Source organism: Sphaeramia orbicularis, chromosome 10 (genome assembly GCF_902148855.1).
Source record: "Sphaeramia orbicularis chromosome 10, fSphaOr1.1, whole genome shotgun sequence".
Classification (NCBI taxonomy): domain Eukaryota; kingdom Metazoa; phylum Chordata; class Actinopteri; order Kurtiformes; family Apogonidae; genus Sphaeramia; species Sphaeramia orbicularis.
Genome location: NC_043966.1, coordinates 20,956,033 through 20,974,880, shown reverse-complemented (window position 1 = coordinate 20,974,880; position 18,848 = coordinate 20,956,033). Strand labels below are relative to the sequence as shown.

The 18,848-nt window shown below is 37.9% G+C and overlaps 1 protein-coding gene across 1 annotated transcript in view; it reads left to right on the top strand.

Annotated features, from left to right (window-relative positions):
- Positions 1 to 18,848, top strand: part of glra4a (glycine receptor, alpha 4a) — a 65,055-nt gene that overhangs the window by 37,002 nt on the left and 9,205 nt on the right. Inside the window, exons 2-8 of the mRNA XM_030146431.1 lie at positions 4,271 to 4,401; positions 5,266 to 5,333; positions 7,866 to 8,089; positions 9,979 to 10,061; positions 14,168 to 14,305; positions 14,480 to 14,694; positions 18,122 to 18,271. Coding sequence (XP_030002291.1) covers positions 4,271 to 4,401; positions 5,266 to 5,333; positions 7,866 to 8,089; positions 9,979 to 10,061; positions 14,168 to 14,305; positions 14,480 to 14,694; positions 18,122 to 18,271 — 1,009 coding nt within the window. The remainder of the gene's footprint in view (positions 1 to 4,270; positions 4,402 to 5,265; positions 5,334 to 7,865; positions 8,090 to 9,978; positions 10,062 to 14,167; positions 14,306 to 14,479; positions 14,695 to 18,121; positions 18,272 to 18,848) is intronic.

Below are 18,848 nucleotides of genomic sequence, written 5' to 3'. Positions count from 1 at the left end.
TTCAGTTCAAACAACAGATGTAAGCAGACAGGCATAAAAGGCATCGTAATGTTTCGAGTTCTATTGTTGACACTGAAGAGCCCAGAGCAATGAATGATGTTTTGGGGTTCACTCTAAGAGCAATTGGATGAGGGATACAAATACAGACAGCCAGTCAGAATAGATATGAATTTACAAGATGTTGTGTTTCTGTGCGGAGTTTGCATGTTTGCGCTGTGTCTGTGTGGATCTCTGGGGACACGGTTTCTTCCCATCATTCAAAAACATACACCTGAATACATTACCTGGTCACTGGTTAAAATAAATCACTTGTTGGTGTGAATGTGTGGTTGAATGGTTGTTTGTTTGTATATGTCAACCTCGCGATGAATTAGTGAAATGTCTAGGATGGACCCTGGCATGACTTGACCCTCCAGAGGTAGAGAAAATGAATGAATGGAACATATGAAGTGCTACTATCACAGTTTTTGCTTTATTTATTGTATTAACAAGAAGGTGAACAGTAGTAAGAGGAAAATCGATATTCCATGCAGCCCAGTTGCTGAGAAATTGCATCATTAATCATTCAAGTGCAGTTTATTTATTTTTACTATGTTAGTTTTTGCACAAGAGAAAATAGATCATTTATTCATTTTTTTGTCTTTTTTTTTTTTCAAGAGGACCATGTATCAGTTTTGTGAATACAAGATATACACATGTTGACCAGTTTATGTCCTACAACAGGTGATCAATATTCATTCTTGGGCTCAGACAGCTGGAGCGCTGGGTGTGTTTGACATCAGTGTTTACAGAAGGTTATCATACATCAGTGTAGACACTCACGGTGTTATCATTACAGTTACAGTCATTGTTCTTGGTATAGATGGCCCACACATGGCCCACACACAGCTCCACCGATTCAGGGTGTACGCCGCTGAATCCACTGTGGAATATGTCTTAGTCAGTAGTGTTGAGATTAGTTCACTGACTCATGAATGAGTAGGAGAAGGAGACATTAACCTTCTCATATATGTTAGGCTTACTATGTCTTCATAAGGCTGAATGAACTGTCACTGTAGTTAACCCCTTTGTATGTTCTCACCAGGGGTGGTAATGCACCCTTTGCATCAGTCATCAGCAGGCTGTGGCAGAAATGTACCCTTGGTACTGTGTAGAAGACCTATTCTTTTGTCAATATTTCCTCTAAAAGTCAGCGATCCATTTGTCCATTTTTTCCTGTAAATGCTTCTGACCACCTGTCAGAGAATATAACCTTTAAGACTGAAGCAGCTGTTTTACTGCTCTGCAGCAGTCTGTTTTTAAAACAGCCACAACCCAAGAGACATGCTTATCAATGTCTTACTGTGTGTCCATCAATCAATCTCTCTGTAAACCAGTGTGTGAGAGAGACAGAAGGATGACAGATCTACAGTGTGGACAGAAACAGGAAGAGCTGAACAGCTCCTCTGGGACAAACACTAAAGGTGTTCCATGGGGCCACAATAGAAACTTGGTTCCAGTGATAGAAACTGGAGGGTGGTTTTTGATGACAAATAGACAGGATCGTTGTTTGGTCACAGATGGAACAGCAGGGTCGATGTAGCCTTGCATAGCCAGGCTGTCTTCACATTGCTTTGCAGTAGTGTCACAGGGAACTTTTTTTGGTAGAACATTGCAAAAGAAAGTGCCACATGAAAAAGTAAAAGACATATGCCGACTATGAGATGTGTAGAATGTGTAGTGTGTAGCTTGCGTGCTGAGAGGTTTTCTTTTGATGAAGCAAGGGAGACTTTGAAAAAAGTCATATAAAGAGAGCAGAAAGGTAGGAAAATGCCAACTGAAATACTCCACACAGCCTATTCCATAATACACGTCCCTCAAGTAAGAGCTGTGTAGTTACAGTTAGTGTAACAGATTCTGAATACTCTTAGTGTTCGGGAAGGTCTGGCTGAACCAACTCTAGCGTCTTTGTTCTTTAATCCAATCACAACCAATCACACAATGTTGGTGCCACGTGGGTGTCATAGTGTCATATTAACATGTTGAGGGGGTGAGTTTGGATATTAAAATGGTAATCACTGAAGAAAACACCACAATAATCAAAGTAGTTGTGCATTATCACTCTATATTATTACCATCTTCAGTGTTTGGTTACACACTCAGAGGTCATTGCTATTGTTTCACATAGTTGAAAATATTTTACGGAGGAAAATAAGTTCGAGTAGGGTTGATGTAACTGCTGTAGAACTGTGCTAATAGTGGTTGCTACTGGCAACCAAAGCCATCTTGTTTCAGTGTAAATGTCTAAGGGATACACATTGTATTAGTGGTTGTTTTATTTTGATATTAGTTATTATCTGCTGGAATAAGGGCAGGGATTTCCATCTTGCAGTGTTAAAGGAGTGATATTTAGCTTTTTTTAAATGGAATTAGTCATTTTAAAACATTTCCCTGTGGTCTACATAAACTGTAAATGCTCTGCTTGGGTCTGAATTCTTCATTAATTCAACTCCACAGGTCCATCTTCAACCCTATTTCTGTGTAATGACACCAGAAAGGTTGTTTTGAGTGCTGGCCCTTTAAATGCAAATGAACCACTTCACAACCCACCCCCTCCAGGTTGTTGTCCATGCTTCTCTGTCCCATTCAACTGAACATTTTAGGTAATCGGCTCGAAGTTTGGACATATTTTCAATATGGACTACAACCATTGCTGCTGACAACCAATTATGGCGTACTCGGAGAAATGTTCGTCGAAAGTCTTGACCTTGTATGTGCAAGAGTCATAATGTAACTAGTTATAGACGTAATAAATTAAGCAGGAATTGAAACGGGTTGTAGAAATCCACTCGATTTTTGACAAAATGAATATAAATATAGCTTTGCAGCACCTGGAGGGTTCAAATTCAAACTGTTGGAACTATTAAGGTCCAAATACACAAATAAATGTACCAACGACTAATAAAAGTGGGTTTAGCAAAGTATGACCCCTTTAAGTTTGTCATTTTCTTTCCTTTACTATCTACGTGTTACCATATTGAAAGCCCCCCTGACTATATGCAAGAACTACAACCTCCGTGTTGCAACAACAAGCTTAAAATGCCAAGTTCTAACACAGATTCACATTGTGTTTTCTTTCGTGGGATTTAGTCATTTTAATACTGGAGCACACAACTTGTCCCCTGACACCGCTTTGGAAGAGCATCATGGCTTTGTGCTGTGTTCAAGGCCACCCAAAATGAGCGTGATTCATTTAAAGAACAGTGAAACTAAGAGGTTTTATCCCTATTCTACTACAACAGTGGAGGGAGCCAGACATATCCCCAACATTGGCACAGTACTAACAGAGTGTTTTTGCCAAGGAGGTTTTGCCATGTGAGACTAGTATGACACCACCACAGTCTGTACAGAAAAAGACAGAAACAGCTCCCTAAAGACTAAATATTTTATAAAATATTTTGTTTGCCTCCTGGTGAGTTGCTGCTTGATATTTCATAAAGCTCACCACATCCATTTCAGTCAAAGGGACCAGACTTATTCAAACACATTTCTGCATCACATATCCCCTGACAGTGTGGTTTATGTGAGTCTAAATGAAGTTTAGAGTCTGGATCATAGACTGTCTCCGTGCATTTACAATAACACAGGGCATCAGTAAAGCCGTGCCTCAGAGGGGATTGAATTTACCATCTGTACTCCAAAGTTTGGGATTGTGACTAATTGTGAAATGTGAGCAATTGCATTACTTTTCTTGCATTTTCTCTGCTCACACTCTGGCCTGTTGGTTATTCCTGTCAGAAGCTGCCTGAGCCTCACTGGAGCTCATATCAACTCCTTCCTCTCCCTGGTGTGACATTCATAGCATTACAATTGAGCCATCAATCTGTCAAGCTTTACCCCTGCTAAGCCGTGAGAAGCCGGAAGCACAGGAGAGGAACAAGTTTACCTTTGTGTCTGTTTTGCTTCTCTGTAGTTGGGACCTAACAACCACAATAATTCTCAAACATGATGTGAAATAGATAAGCTTTTAGTTGCCAGCTGAGGCAAGCCATTCACTCATCATTTTTCACCCTCATTTCCCCATCTACCGCTGGGTATTTTTTGCTGATGACTGACTTGCTGATAGCTGTTGGCTTCTTATTCTGGTGGATTCTCATTATTATTTTTTTTTTTTACACCACCCCTATTGCTACCTCTCATGCATACACACTCCTCCTCTGCTGTTTCTTAAATCTTCTCTTCTCTTTTTCCTTTGTATTTGTTTCTTCTCTCTGTCCCCGGCTAACGTCAGACTGAGCTCCTGTAAGGAGGAGATAAAGCCCCCCAGCAGGGCAGGACCACAGCTGTCGCCTTCTGACTTTCTGGACAAGCTCATGGGGAAAACATCAGGATATGATGCCCGCATCAGACCCAACTTCAAAGGTAGAGTATACGCCAAGAGAGACCATCACAGTAGCCCTCAAGAAAAGCCTATAGAAAGCAAAAACATCTGAAAACAAAACAAAGACTACATCTGTGCTCTGAAAACTAAACACTGGACTAGTCTCACGTGTGTGTGCTCTGTGTTGTTCTTTCAGAAACTATACTATGAGTTTTAGAGTTCCAGCTTCCCAGGCTATTTATATTTTATGAGATTGTCCTTGTTTACACGATTCATACAGTAGTTTTAGTTCAACCCAAAAGAGTAACAGGGCTTTTGGACTGAAAACTTCCTTTTGTTGTTTTTATATTTAATTTAAGGATAGAATATTTTATGATGCACTGACCTTACTTGGTCTTCAACTAAAATAATGCCACATTTTATTCTATAAAAAATTTCTGCCTGTGGTTTGTTGAAATAAGAGAGGTTGTGGCTGGTGAAACTATTAAAAATGTGTTAAAGTCTATTCAGTCCATTCATTTTCATCACAGAAAATAATCTTAGAAAATCTGAGGACGTCATGATGAAAATGACACTTTCTATTAATTTACTTATCTTTACCGTTACACCAATAGATTGAATATGATAATTTGTGTCTTACAGAGGATTCAAGATTTAATATCACTTAAAGGGACAGACGTTTTAGGCTTATGTCATTAAATAGCAGTCTCTTAAAAACATTACAGGAGCTGTCAAAACTCACCTTTTGGCAATATTTACAGTCACACTAACCATATGAGGATAGAAGGTAATGGAGAAATTGCTGTAAATCTTGAGAGGCGTTTTTAATACGAACAGGGAATGTGGTCTAATAAATCACAACCAGATGGGAAACGTGTAAGTTGCATTTGTTTTTCGTCCCTCAGGCCCACCTGTGAATGTCACCTGCAATATTTTCATCAACAGCTTTGGGTCCATAACAGAAACTACCATGGTAAGTCAATCCAAGTACTTTCACATGTAAGCACTGAGTTTTCCTGAATACGAATGTAGTTAAAACCAATAATGAATTCCCTTTTTAATCTTGAAATAATTAGTTTGTATTGATTTTAAGAAAATATCTTAAAACAGTCTTCCAGCTTATTCGCTAATTCAACAGTGCTAAAGCCATTCTCTCATTTCTGTGTTTCCTGGAGCATAACAGTGCAACCTTCAGAGACCACTGGGTCACTGATGGCCTGATAATGAACTGTCCACTCTGCAATTAAAATGAAAAATTGAGAAAATGAATGAAAAGGACAGTGGGTTCAGGAGAAAACGGTTGCCCTCAAGACTGCATTTACAGTGTTAGAGTTGCTAGGTCAGCATAAAACGGCAATGAATTGTATGAGGTGTCTCTTGGAGGTATGTAGGCGCAGAAACCCAGACCTCCAGTCCCAGAAGTGACAGTACTAATGATGTCATTGTAGGCACTGAAGAGCCATGCTTTGTACTATTGTAAATGATGTGAGCAAGCAAGAAAAGCAACAATCTACAGTGCCCAAAGTGATGAATTAATCGCATCGATTACAATTGTAATTTAATTATTCATGCATGCTGGCTGCAGACAAGAGTTTTCACTTGTCCTTGGTTTACGCTGGAAATCCTCGACTCACCAGCAGCACATGGTTACAAATGTTGAAGAAACTATGCACTGGAAAAACAATCGTACTGGAAATAAGCCAAATGTTAGTAAGTATTGTCTTCCGTGTATTTAATGAGACATCTGCCCTTGTGTTAAATACCTTTTACTTGGCTACATTTCTTATTAGAATAAAAGAGTCAAACCACTGACAGACAGTATGTAATGGGCCTTAAAAGTTGAAAATATAGTTACAGGTAACAAAGTGGTTATTTAAGACAGGAAGTATTGTTAAATTAAAAGTTGTGCAAGTGGTCTCATGCTTAACCCATAAAGACCCAAACATCCACCACCAACCAAAACCATCTTCTGATCAAAACTGTTTAATTACTGTTGATCCACCAATCCTATCAATACATGTAAATAATTGGTGTAAAATGCAGTTAGTCGACTTTTCATGGTCATCAGATTTGATCCATTTGGACGTTCAGAGGCTCCATAGCAAGGTTATGATAATTTTGGATTTTTCATTATAGTTTAGTTTTGTTTAGTTTTGACTTTTTTTTCTCTAATTCAGTTTTAATTCGTTTTTAGAGCGGGTTTGCTAGTTTTTATTAGTTTTCATTTATTGCAGAATGCTTAGTTTTAGTTTCATTTTAGAATTAGTTTTAGTTTTGTCATATCTTTTTTTCTTCCTCGTCATCTTTTTCACGTAAATTCCATACAGGACTCTGCTGCTTTCTCCCAACTTTAGTTTCCATGTTGCCAGGTAGAGGGAGACGAGAAGCCGACTCTAAACCACAAGCAACGGACAGTGGAGTGCCATATGGTGCCACAAGCTAAAATTGCTCAAGAGAAATAAATCAATTTCATATCAATCCAACATTGACAAAGACGAAAACAAAGGGAATTTAATCCACAATTTTTATACGTTTTAGTTAGTTTTGGAAGCACACAATGAAGTTTCAGTTAGTTATCGTTTTTTCTTTTGATTATAGTTTTTATTTATTTCAGTTAGCGGAAATGTTTTTTCAATTGTAGTTTTCGTCATTTCGTTAGTTTTTGTTTATGATAATAACCTTACTCCGTAGTGAACGTGGAAACACTGTCATCTTCTACAACATTGATTCACTAGTAAAACCCATGGAGTTGGATCAATGACAGCGGATGGACACACTGGGTTTATGTTCAGTTAATGATAGATTTTACTGAAAAAATCCATTTTTCTTCAGTTTTCTCTGATTTTTGATGTACTAACCCTTAACTTTAATCTGAGCTTTTATGAACATCTATATGATCTGTACATTAAATATTGCAAAAGGCTTGATTTTCCTTGGAAAATTGCAAAATGTGGATTATTATTTTGTAATAAATGGTGACAATTCACTTAAGAAACGTTAGATACATACAAAAAAAAACATTTGGGAACTATCACAAAAGTAGTACTGGGTCTTTATGGGTTAAAATAAAGAAAATTATCTTGTTCCTCTGGTGTGATATAATGCTAACCAACGTTTTAGCTTCTTACTGGCAAAATGTAGTTCAATGTTAGCTGAATATATAATTTTTAGAAAAAAGCATGCCAAATTCACAGAAAAAAGACTTTTTTTTTTAAGTTTTCTGAGATGTATTTTTTGCAGTGTGCATAATCCTATTCAAAGTCTCTCTCAGTGGTATTTTCAATTAGACTGACACCTTTATTCGATGTGTTACTGAACGCATTTCATTTCATCTTTGCTAAGGCTGCGATCATTTCGATTCATGTCTGTCAGAATTACTACTGTCAAAAGATTCGCAGAAACTCAAATCTCTGCCATTGAATGGATCGTGTCTTAGCTCTCTTTCTAACACCTCTGTTCTCTGTATTCTACGATGTTCTATTAACTACCCTGAGTTCTTCCACAGGACTACAGACTCAATGTGTTTCTACGGCAAAAATGGAATGACCCCCGCCTGGCTTACAGTGAATACCCTGATGACTCCCTTGATCTGGATCCGTCTATGTTGGACTCTATCTGGAAACCTGATTTATTCTTTGCGAACGAGAAAGGAGCCAATTTCCATGAGGTCACCACTGATAACAAGCTGCTACGGATTTTCCAAGATGGCAGCGTCCTGTACAGCATCAGGTGACTAAAGATAATATTACCAAATATTAATAATAAGAACCCTTCAGCATGTGCAGATAAAGAAATCCAAGTTTGTTTTCTTTCTTTTTTGAGAAAGGCTGCAAAACCAAGTAATTTAAAGATAGTAACTTAGAAATCTAGCACTATTTCTCTTAAATTAGATGCTGAAAATGGTAGTAATTTGCATTTCAGGGTATTCCAGGAAAGATATTACTGCGGTGCTACAATTACATAAAATGGATTCATTATATGTAAATGAACAGCACTAAACAATCAACACAATTTCCATAACGGTGGTTTGCGTGGTTTTGAAGAGTATTGTGAAGAGAATTTCTTAAAATATTTGGTCTCACAATTGCAGTACATTACCACTAAACTGCCAGCTACATACAGTTGCGGAACATTTTTTTAGACCACCCTTGTTTTGTTCAGTTTCTTGTTCATTTTAATGCCTGGTACAACTAAAGGTACATTTGTTTGGACAAATATAATGATAACAACAAAAATAGCTCCTAAGAGTTTAATTTCAGAGCTGATATCTAGCCATTTTCCATGTTTTCTTGATAATAACCAAAATTACATATGTTCTTCCATCAATAGCTATGGCATTGTACTGACAAAAACAGTGCTTTTAGGCATTCCATGTTTTCTTTTCTGTCTGTTTTAGTCACATGATACACACAGGAGTTAGTACTTGATTGCACAACTATTATTTTTGATGACTTTTTCCATGACTGTAGCTCTTACTACATTTTTCTGCCTCCTTTGGGTCACTACAGTTATCTCAAAAAAGAGTCCAGAAAATAAAAAAAGCAATGAAATTGCATCAGTCTTTGAAGTCTTAAATGAACCCCCACACCAGATGTGAAATGTTGCAGATGGGTTAGTTAACCATGACATAGGAGGAGACAACACACTTTTAGTCCCCACTTGAGGTTAGATTTCACATGTTCAGAGTGATTGATCTGTGAAACCAGAAGAGGAGGAGAAAAGATACTAAAGGGGGATGTTACCCTCAAGTGTGTTAAAAAAAAAAAAAAAAAACATCTGCAGCACTGCTTTAGCCTGTGAACATCCATCAGCTTTTTTTTTATTTCTCTTTGACCTGCTGATCTAATTCACATCATAAATGGATTTTGTGCTTTTTTTTGTGTTTGTTTGCTGTACTGGAAATATACTGGCCAGTGTTGGGGAAAACAAATGGTTGTACAACAAGTTATCTAATGACTCACACTAAAGTAAACACAATTAATAATCACCTCATTTCACAAATTTACCAACTTTGTTTTGTAATTATGGATCAAAAATTAATCAGCATTAGGGGAGTCATTCACAGGGGTGTTTGTCGTTTGTTCCCCAGCCACTGAAAAAGATATTGTGTCATCATAACAGTAGCAAATAGGTGCCTGTGTGTATAGTGCTGGCGGCTCATGTCTGGCCTCTGGGCGTTGTATTACAGCAGGTAATTACACAGTTTTCCTCCAGACAGACTCCCAAATAGCTCCCTCTCTCTTCTCAAAGGAAAGCTTAATGCATCGACACCACAACAAATAAAAGCAGGGATGCCTATGACAATTACTTTTCTATTACCGGGGCAATGAGCAATCAAGCCGCAGAGTAACTCAATATGTTCTCCAATCTACTGGTTTTAGCGGAAAACCTGTTTCCATTTTTCCAGCTTTATTGCATGGAACGCTGTAGTGCCGAATAATTTATGATCATGTATGTGACACGAAGCAGCTCGGTACTGATCATTTATTTTGCTGTTCTTTCGATCTGTTAACCTCCTTTCTCCTTGTGTTTTAGTGTCTTTTTCCTCCAGTCCTTTTGTGCCTTTCACTGTCCCCTCTGGCTCCTCTTCTTTCTTTTAATCTGTTTCTCCGTCTCAGGCTAACTCTTACCCTGTCCTGCCCTATGGACTTGAAGAATTTCCCAATGGACATTCAGACCTGTACCATGCAGCTTGAGAGCTGTGAGTCTTTCCCTTTTTCTTCTGCTGCTTCTTGTTTTTTTTTGTTTTTTTTTGTTTTTTTGTTTTTTTTTTTACTTTTTTCCTCTTTATCCTCTTTCTCCTCTCATATTTTTTTACCCTCGGCATGTTTTATAATGTGCTAACCACGTGGTAGTTGTAGTAACAGTTTGTTTCAGTCTATATTAACAATTTCACTAAATAAATTCATACAGACATAAATATGTAGATGTTCATTGAGTGATATTTAGTGACATTTATTATAGTCACCTCCTGTAAAAAACATGAAAGTCCCAGTAAGTTTGTTCATTCTGGATCTTTAGTAACAGTAATATTACTTCTGGTCCACAATTTAACATTACCTTACCTTTACCTTAACAAAACAGAACTGGTAAGAAGTCATGTCAGATGTTCTATAGAAAAATTGTAATCTGACATGGTAGACTCCATAAAGCACAACATTTCTTAATTTAATTTGCTCATACACTAATGAAACATACAGTAATTATGAAAATTATATTCTGTTTCTGCAGTTACTTCCTCCCAAACCCAATAATTTTACACACTGGACCTGTAACAACAGTACATTAAACCACAAAGAAAACAAAACAATATTAACCAAATGAGTGTAAGATGGAGCTTTAGGTTATTACGTATATGCAGAATATTTTATAATACATAGATGTCTTCCCCTACTGGGTTTAAGATCTAATTATATCATTAGGGCTTTAGTCACAAAGACAGTACAGGCGATAGCATTCTGGTATTTTTTTTAACTGTAATGTTCACATTCTGATCATTTATTTTGTTTTTTCCAGCTTATAAAATACATTGTTTACCTTACTATTCTTGCTTATGTCTACTTATCATTTATTAAAACTGAGAAGCTCAAAAAATGTACCAAAAACCTTTGAAACCATTAAAACATTGAAGCACAGCTAAAACATAGGGGAGGAATAATCCTCTCCCCTTCACTCCTTCTCCTCCTGCCTTTAGCAAAGATATCATCTGCCCTCATGAAACCAATTTCCCGGATATAAATAATAAAACTTTAATTCTGTGTCCCTTTTATTATATGTGACCCACCCCCTGTGCCTAGAGGTGACCTAATTTCCCATCACAGGGACATAATAATTTAAGTCTAGCAAAGGGGAAAGTGATGGCAGACCCTTACCATGAAGTCACGGCACCTTCCCGGCACCTTCTTCTTACAAATAAACAAGTCAAGCTGAATGCTGGTATCTCCATACCTATGTCCTTATCTGATTCAATGAGAGCAAGAGGTATTGGTTTGTACAGAGCTTGTTACTCTATCCTTCTGCAGAAGGCAGCATGATTTATTTCTGCAAATTAACACACAGGGACAAACATAAAAAATCCAATAAAGTTAGTCCAGAATGTACGTGGGCCAGCATAAAAGAAAAATATTAAGACATTTTACCTGTTGGACAGGGGGAAGAGGAGACAAACAGGCAAACAGATGTGTGGTTTGTATGTGTGTGTGGGCATGTGTGGGTTTGTTTTTGGTTAAGCGTACCCCATCACACTGCCATTAGAGGAGACGAAATCATTTCTGATTAAAGGCCTAGTGAGGATACTTGCCCTTGTGTTGACAAGTGCTAGTACACCACCCAAGGGTGTCATCACCTTGGCTGGAGCTAAATTGTTAGAGGACATTATAGGGTTTACTGCCACTACTGTAGCTACGGAAACGCTGTTTAACTCAAGAAACAGGGGAGAGGATGGTGGGGGAAAAAATGAGAGAGAGTTATCTTTGGGGTTTAAGAGAGCCAAGGCCAATCTTCTCTTCTGGCCTTTCATGCCACAGGCTTATATAGATATATAAATAGAACTAACCATAAGATTCAGCCCTATTCTGACACATCAAAGTCCCTTATATGCAGCTTATACTACTCTGAACTGCCTCAAGCCATTAGTGTCCAGTAACCTCAAATCCACTTTGTAACTTACACTTAAAGTGAAAAGCGAGTCCAACACAACAAATCCAAAGCGTGCCCATAGCTGTATTAAGAAAGTAGCTTTCATTAGGTGAACACCAAAAAGGAGCTGGTGTGTGACTAACAGTCATTACTCTATCTTGCTAAGATATTCCTGGTACTCTGCCTCATGAATTTCATTTTTATTGCACCTTGAACACTATGTTAATTATGTTTTGTCGCCTTTTAGCTGTGACTGGCTCAAGAAAAGACAACCGTATCATTATTGTCTGAAAGCATTGGTATTCCCCTTGCTTTTCACAACAGGATATGTGAATGACAGTGAATTCTCCTCATGAAAAAGATAAGTGTGCTTTAGTGGTGTTGTTATTCAGGCGGATGGCACTGGAAAGAGTGTAACATCTTGAATTATTGATGTCTTTGTAACTCAGACCCTAAAGGGTCCCAGCAGGCATCAGTATTATAGAGATGCATGAGGAATTGTGCATTGCATGTGGCATGCATTTTTTATATACCTATAATCAGACACCTATGAAAGGGATACAACCCTCAAAAAAGATTATGCAAATCAACACGGTGTATGTGTATGAGCTTATGTTTCAGGCAGCGAAGCAAAATAATAATAATAGTTGACTCACCCCAAGTGGTCATGTCAAACTGTTTTAGAGTGCTGTTATATAACCTAGACATATAGTAGCATTAGCGCATACACATGATAAAATAGGCTGATTGCAAGCGCTCATAAGCTTAATAAATTCAAAGTATTGTCTGCTGTCTGAGGCTGATATGCTCCTCATGCCCCCCCTTATTCTGTAACCTTCAAGCAACCGCAGTACAACTGTAGCTGTGGTGGGTGACCTTTACTGTGACAAACATGATGGCAGAGGGGAGCTGGTAGCTGGACAGATGGGCAAAGGGACATTACATCACCACAGTGTAGGAGGTTTCATTCTGCCTCTCTGAGTCTCATTAGCTGAGGTTTTTGATGTTTCTGATGCAGATCTTATGCTGTGGTAACAAGATTGGAATTGTACTGTACGAAAAATAGGTTAAGGAGGAGATGGGGGGAGGATCACAGCAATAACGATGAAAAGGAAAAAGGGTATTCAGAACCTCATGCTGCTGGTTTACTAGATTTTATTCACTATTTTTGACAGACTGCAGGAAATGTTAAAATTTTGACTAACACAGAGCCAGGTTTTGACATGAGTTAAGCATCAGCAATATATTTTTGCCAGAATATTATCTGTTATCATTTAAGTTACCTGAAAGTGACCAGCATTGTCCCCATTACAGGTTTGATGATTTATGCCCAAAACTCATCTTCCTTTTTTTTTTTTATCCTTGTTTGTTTGCTTGTTTGTTTTTAATGGAGTACTGTTATAAAAGGTTTGTCATAAGAAGAAAATGAGATATATTATATATTATATTATGACCAAGTTTCTATGGCACCACAAGATCTCTAAATTTAGTTTATACCGGCAGAAAACCTTTACTTTCAGAAAGAACAGGTTAAGAATTACAATGTATTTAATCGACAAATATGAGGTACGTCATAATTGAAACTGGAAAAAAATAAATCACAGAAAATCATGCCATTTAATGCAACAACAACAGTATATACAACCAGTTTGTGTAATATAACATGCTTTCATCAATGCCATCAGTCTTGTCTTTGTCTTACTTTGTTGTACTGCTTTGTCTCTGTTCTTCTCACTTAAAAATAATAATAATGCAGCACTACATAATAGGTGTTCAGTCGTGTTCAGGACAATTAAATAACTGACAGTCTGTTCTTTATATTTGTAGTGGTCAACATTACTATTTTTATTAAGAATATGTGTAAGATAAGTTGTGAGATTGTAGGATATAGATATACTAATTAGTAATTAAGTGTGTTACCTTCCTTTTTGGCAGGTGGATGTGATGTGGAAAATACATAGATTCTGTTGTAAAAAAGTTCCCAGTGTAAAAATCCTGCCTCAGATCACAAATGCTGTGGAAGATGCATGGAATGCAATCAGGCACTGGGAGAATAGCACTTGTTCATGTTCCATGTAATCTAAGACAATGCAGACAAAATGGTGACATTTTTTCCACTATTTCTCATTTGAGTCTCTCTTCTTTATCTCCCCTGTTCACTTTTCACAGTTGGTTACACCATGAATGACTTGATCTTTGAGTGGTTGTCGGAGAATCCCGTTCAGGTGGCGGACGATCTCACCCTCCCCCAGTTTGTGCTGAAAGAGGAGAAGGATTTGGGCTACTGCACTAAGCACTATAACACAGGTGTATATTGAAATTCACTTTGAAACATAAAGCCATGAATTTCTACATGTGCTTTCTCAAAGACTCCAGTAAAAGTTACTGATTTTGCACTGATTTTGAAATTTTATCCTAGATTTTCATATGGCATTTGACATGAAAATAACTGTAAGATATTTTGATGGCATGTGTTTGCAGGGAAGTTTACCTGCATTGAGGTGAAGTTTCATTTGGAGCGTCAGATGGGTTACTACTTGATCCAGATGTACATCCCCTCCCTCCTCATCGTCATCCTCTCCTGGGTCTCCTTTTGGATAAACATGGATGCCGCACCTGCCAGAGTGGGTCTGGGGATCACAACTGTGCTTACGATGACCACCCAGAGCTCCGGGTCAAGAGCTTCACTGCCTAAGGTTGGTGTACTGACTCATGTAGCTTGTTCTGCAAATTTTTTTTGTTGTCTGCTGCCTTTACTGCCAGGATAAATAGCAATATAACTTTACTTATATGCTTATTTTAACACTTTAATCTGTTGAGTTATTCAGGATATTTCTTGCTTTTTATACAGCATGTGTCATACACAAAGCCAGTGCTGTACAAAGTAAAAAACTTAAAGTTAAAAGAGCTGATTTCAAAGCTTAAACAAAACATTTGGAAACAGTCAAAGCTAAAAATGTAGAATTGTAAAATAAGAAAAATAATTTAACATAACACGACACAGCGGTGCAGACAATACCACCCATGCCTCACAGCAAGAAGGTCCTGGGTTCGATTCCAACACCAGTCGATGGGGGTGGGACCTTTCTGTGTGGAGTTTTCATGTTCTCCTCGTGTCTGCGTGGGTTCTCTCCGGGTACTCTGGCTTCCTCCCACCATCCAAAGACATGCACTGATAGGTTAACTGGTTAATCTAAATCGCCCATAGGTGTGAATGTGAGAGTGATTGTTCGTCTCTATATGTCAGCCCTGCAATGAGGTTGTACCCCACCCTCACCCATAAGTAGATGGGATAGGCTCCAGCAACCCCTGTGACCCTAGTGAGGATAAAGCAGGTTCAGAAAATGAAAATGAATGAATAATTTAACATTTAAAAATGCAAACTAATTGAGCAGAAATAACAGTGGGTTGTCTCTGCAGGAAATTACCCACAACTATATATCAAAAGAAATGACATAATGCTGCAAACTCAACAAAAAAACTCTGTAACTAAATAAAAAAGTCTTGTGTGGTTCTGCCTGACTGAGAAACTCGCAAAACTATTCTGACATTTTGCTCTGACATATTCCCACAGAAAGTGATACATGATCTAGAAATAGCATTTCCTTTCTTATGTGATGTCCTGACTAGCTGACAAGATTGACCTAAATGCTCCGTGAAACAAGTGACAGAAGCGCGACTGATTTTTGGTAACTGATCTCTGCAAAGAATGTGACGATTGTGTCCTCTAAAGTCTGGCAAAAGGAGCATTAAAGCTCTGATATGGGCTGATCTGTAAGGGCATATTCAGTCATCCAATGCTGAGTTTGCATGCAGCAAACCTTAATTTAGGACAAGGTGACAGACTATGGAGTAAACAAAACAAGGTCCTAGTTCACTGAGGACACCCTGGACACATTCTGCTCCAGGCAGGTCACACATGAGGAGTTAAGAGTCCATATGTGAGCGCTTGTTTCTGATTGGCAGCTGGCAGGTGTTTTAGAAAATGATGGTAGTTCAGGGGCCAGTTTCACAAAGACACACCTAAAATGTTTATATACAGCAAATAGTCAGACTTAAGGCTTCAGTCTAAATCTAACTGTTGCACACTGTTGTTTGGTTCTCCACTGTCTGAAAATATATTAGTAATTCTAAATAAATAAATAGAAAAAAACTAAAATAATTAAAAAATAAATAAATAAAATTAAAAATAATAAAAAATAAAGTAAAGTAATTCACTGTGAATGCTTGGTTCAATAAGACCTTTTCAAAGTAAAAAATCAAAGTCTCAAAGATTTTATTTTTGTAGTAAGTAACATTTTGTTTATATGGCAAAGTGTTTTACAAGATTAAAATGCATCCAAATAAAGAAACCACTCACCCCATAAAAGACAAGTGAAGCAACTCCCAACATAAACCCTAACTACTTCATAAATCCAAAGTGCAATGACTGCTCACAGAAAGCAGTCAGTCTGGATGCGTACAGCAGTGCATAAAATATAACACACACAATATACACTCACAATCACATAAATATAAAATACCTCTATAAAATACAATCATAATCATAAAAATGGCATTAGACCAATCTAGCACTACCATCCAGTCCAAAACACTTTCAGTTCAACTGTTGTTTTAAACCAGCGAACAAGGTGCATTGGATTACGGTAACCATAGCAACGGTAGTTTTAGCTCCTGCAACTTCACCAGGTAACTCTCACTTGTGGTGGAAGAATGTGACTTAAGGATGACAACACAGAAGTATATCTGTAAATCTTCCATCCCGTCTTTTCCTGTCATCCTCTCTGAAATACTGTAATTTGGTGTCATCTCTGTGCATGTTCGTCTATCCTTTATGTGGTATTTTATCCGATTTTTTCATAGTGTTTTGTTTTGTTCCTTTCTAGGACATTTTTCATATCCAAACTGAGTCTAAGGATAGAGGGAGTTCAATTTGAGGCCAATTTATGTTTTTGCTATTGTGTTTTCTTCAGTTTCGTGTTCATTTTAATGCCTGGTACAACTAAAGGTACATTTGTTTGGGCAAATATAATGATAACAAAAATAGCTCATAAGAGTGTAATTTCAGAGCTGATATCTATCTATTTTCCATGGTTTTCTTAATAATAACCAAAATCACTTCAGTTCTTACATCAATAGCAATCGCATTTTACCCCCAAAAACAGTGCTTTTAGGCATTCCATGTTTTCTTTTCTGTCTGTTTTAGTCACATGATACACACAGGCGTTAGTATTTGATTTCATAACCATTGTTTTTGATGACTTTTGATGGTCTAATAATTTTTTCCGCAGCTGCATATATATTATAACAATGCTATGACAAATTAATTTACATCTGATTCACAACAAATCATCACATATTTGTTTTGCTGTATTAAACAAGAATATTAATAGTGTTTGATATTTTGCTCAGTTTATCTAGAAGTATGTAAATATAAAACTCTGAACAAGTAGATGCGTAAGTCCTTGCATTACAAAACCCTCATACATAAATTAAAATTGAGATCAGGCTCTGTTTCTGGCAGAGAGCAGCCTTTTCTGTTTTTATGTGGATTGCAGATTGTGCCTTTAGGTATTTTATTAACTACTCCCTCTGTTCCTGAACATGTAAATTAAATGAAGGAAGAAGACAAACTAAAATACTTGCATAAAGATTAAAAATGCCTGGTTTTTTAATGGCATGTTTACACAGTGAAAAAGCTTATGTCTGTACCAGTGTGAGCAGTAGCGCCGATTAAAACATGACTGAGCTGTTTCCCAGTGAATATATGTCATCTTATTTTCCCCCGCTCTTCTGTATGTACTGTATCTGTAGCAGTCAGCAAACTGCTGCTCAATTGAGTGAAGTTTCCACACTGTGCTTGCTCAGTGGCCGTTGCTGATGTGCTGTGACATATCTTCTCTCGTGAACAGTTCATCTCCCCGAGTCTTAGCTGTGACCTGTCTCATGGCTGTGTGTCAACTGCCCACATCTCACTGACTCATTTCAATTCTAGGCCAACATAAAAGATGTGTGTCATTACGGCCGAGACGACGAATGTGAGGAATGCGAACGTCCCACAGATTATGCGTCAGTCCCATTGATTAGCTATCGATGACTCCGCGACCTTGTTCTTTTCCCCAGGTGTCCTATGTGAAGGCTATCGACATCTGGATGGCGGTTTGCCTTCTGTTTGTGTTTGCTGCTCTGCTGGAGTACGCCGCAGTTAACTTTGTCTCAAGGCAACACAAGGAGTTCATCAGGCTGAGGAAAAAGCAACGGCAGCAAAGAATAGTAAGTGTAAATCACACTCGGAGACATGAGCAGGCTGAAGAGTGTTTCCATTTAAGCACATAAACATACACACTGACGCACATTGTCACACATTGTCAGAACATCCTTAAAACAAAGCACTCGACGCACGCACACACTCCAGTCCTTGTCAGCCCCTATAACACTGACTTATGTCTCTTGTTATTGCGGGCCGCTGTATATTCAGAAACTGACAACATCAACATGCTACAGCTGGCTGTCATATTACATGAGGAAGATCTGCTCATTTTAGTTCAGCTTTCTATGGTGAGCACTGACCTGTGAAGAGCCTTTGTAATCCGGCCCCTCTGTCACAACATTTCCACCAACCCTGTGGCACTAGTATAGTCTTAACCCTGTGCACACACCGGAAGCAAACTAGTTGATTCATTTCTGACCTGATGACGGCAGTATGAAAGACTTTTAAATGACTTCCTCTGGTTTGGTTTCGTATATAACTGTTTGATGTGTTAATATACTGATTACAGCCCTAATTACCCTTTTAATTTAATACCCTCCTAACACTTTATCTGTACTGTGCCGCATTCTAAGAAGGCGT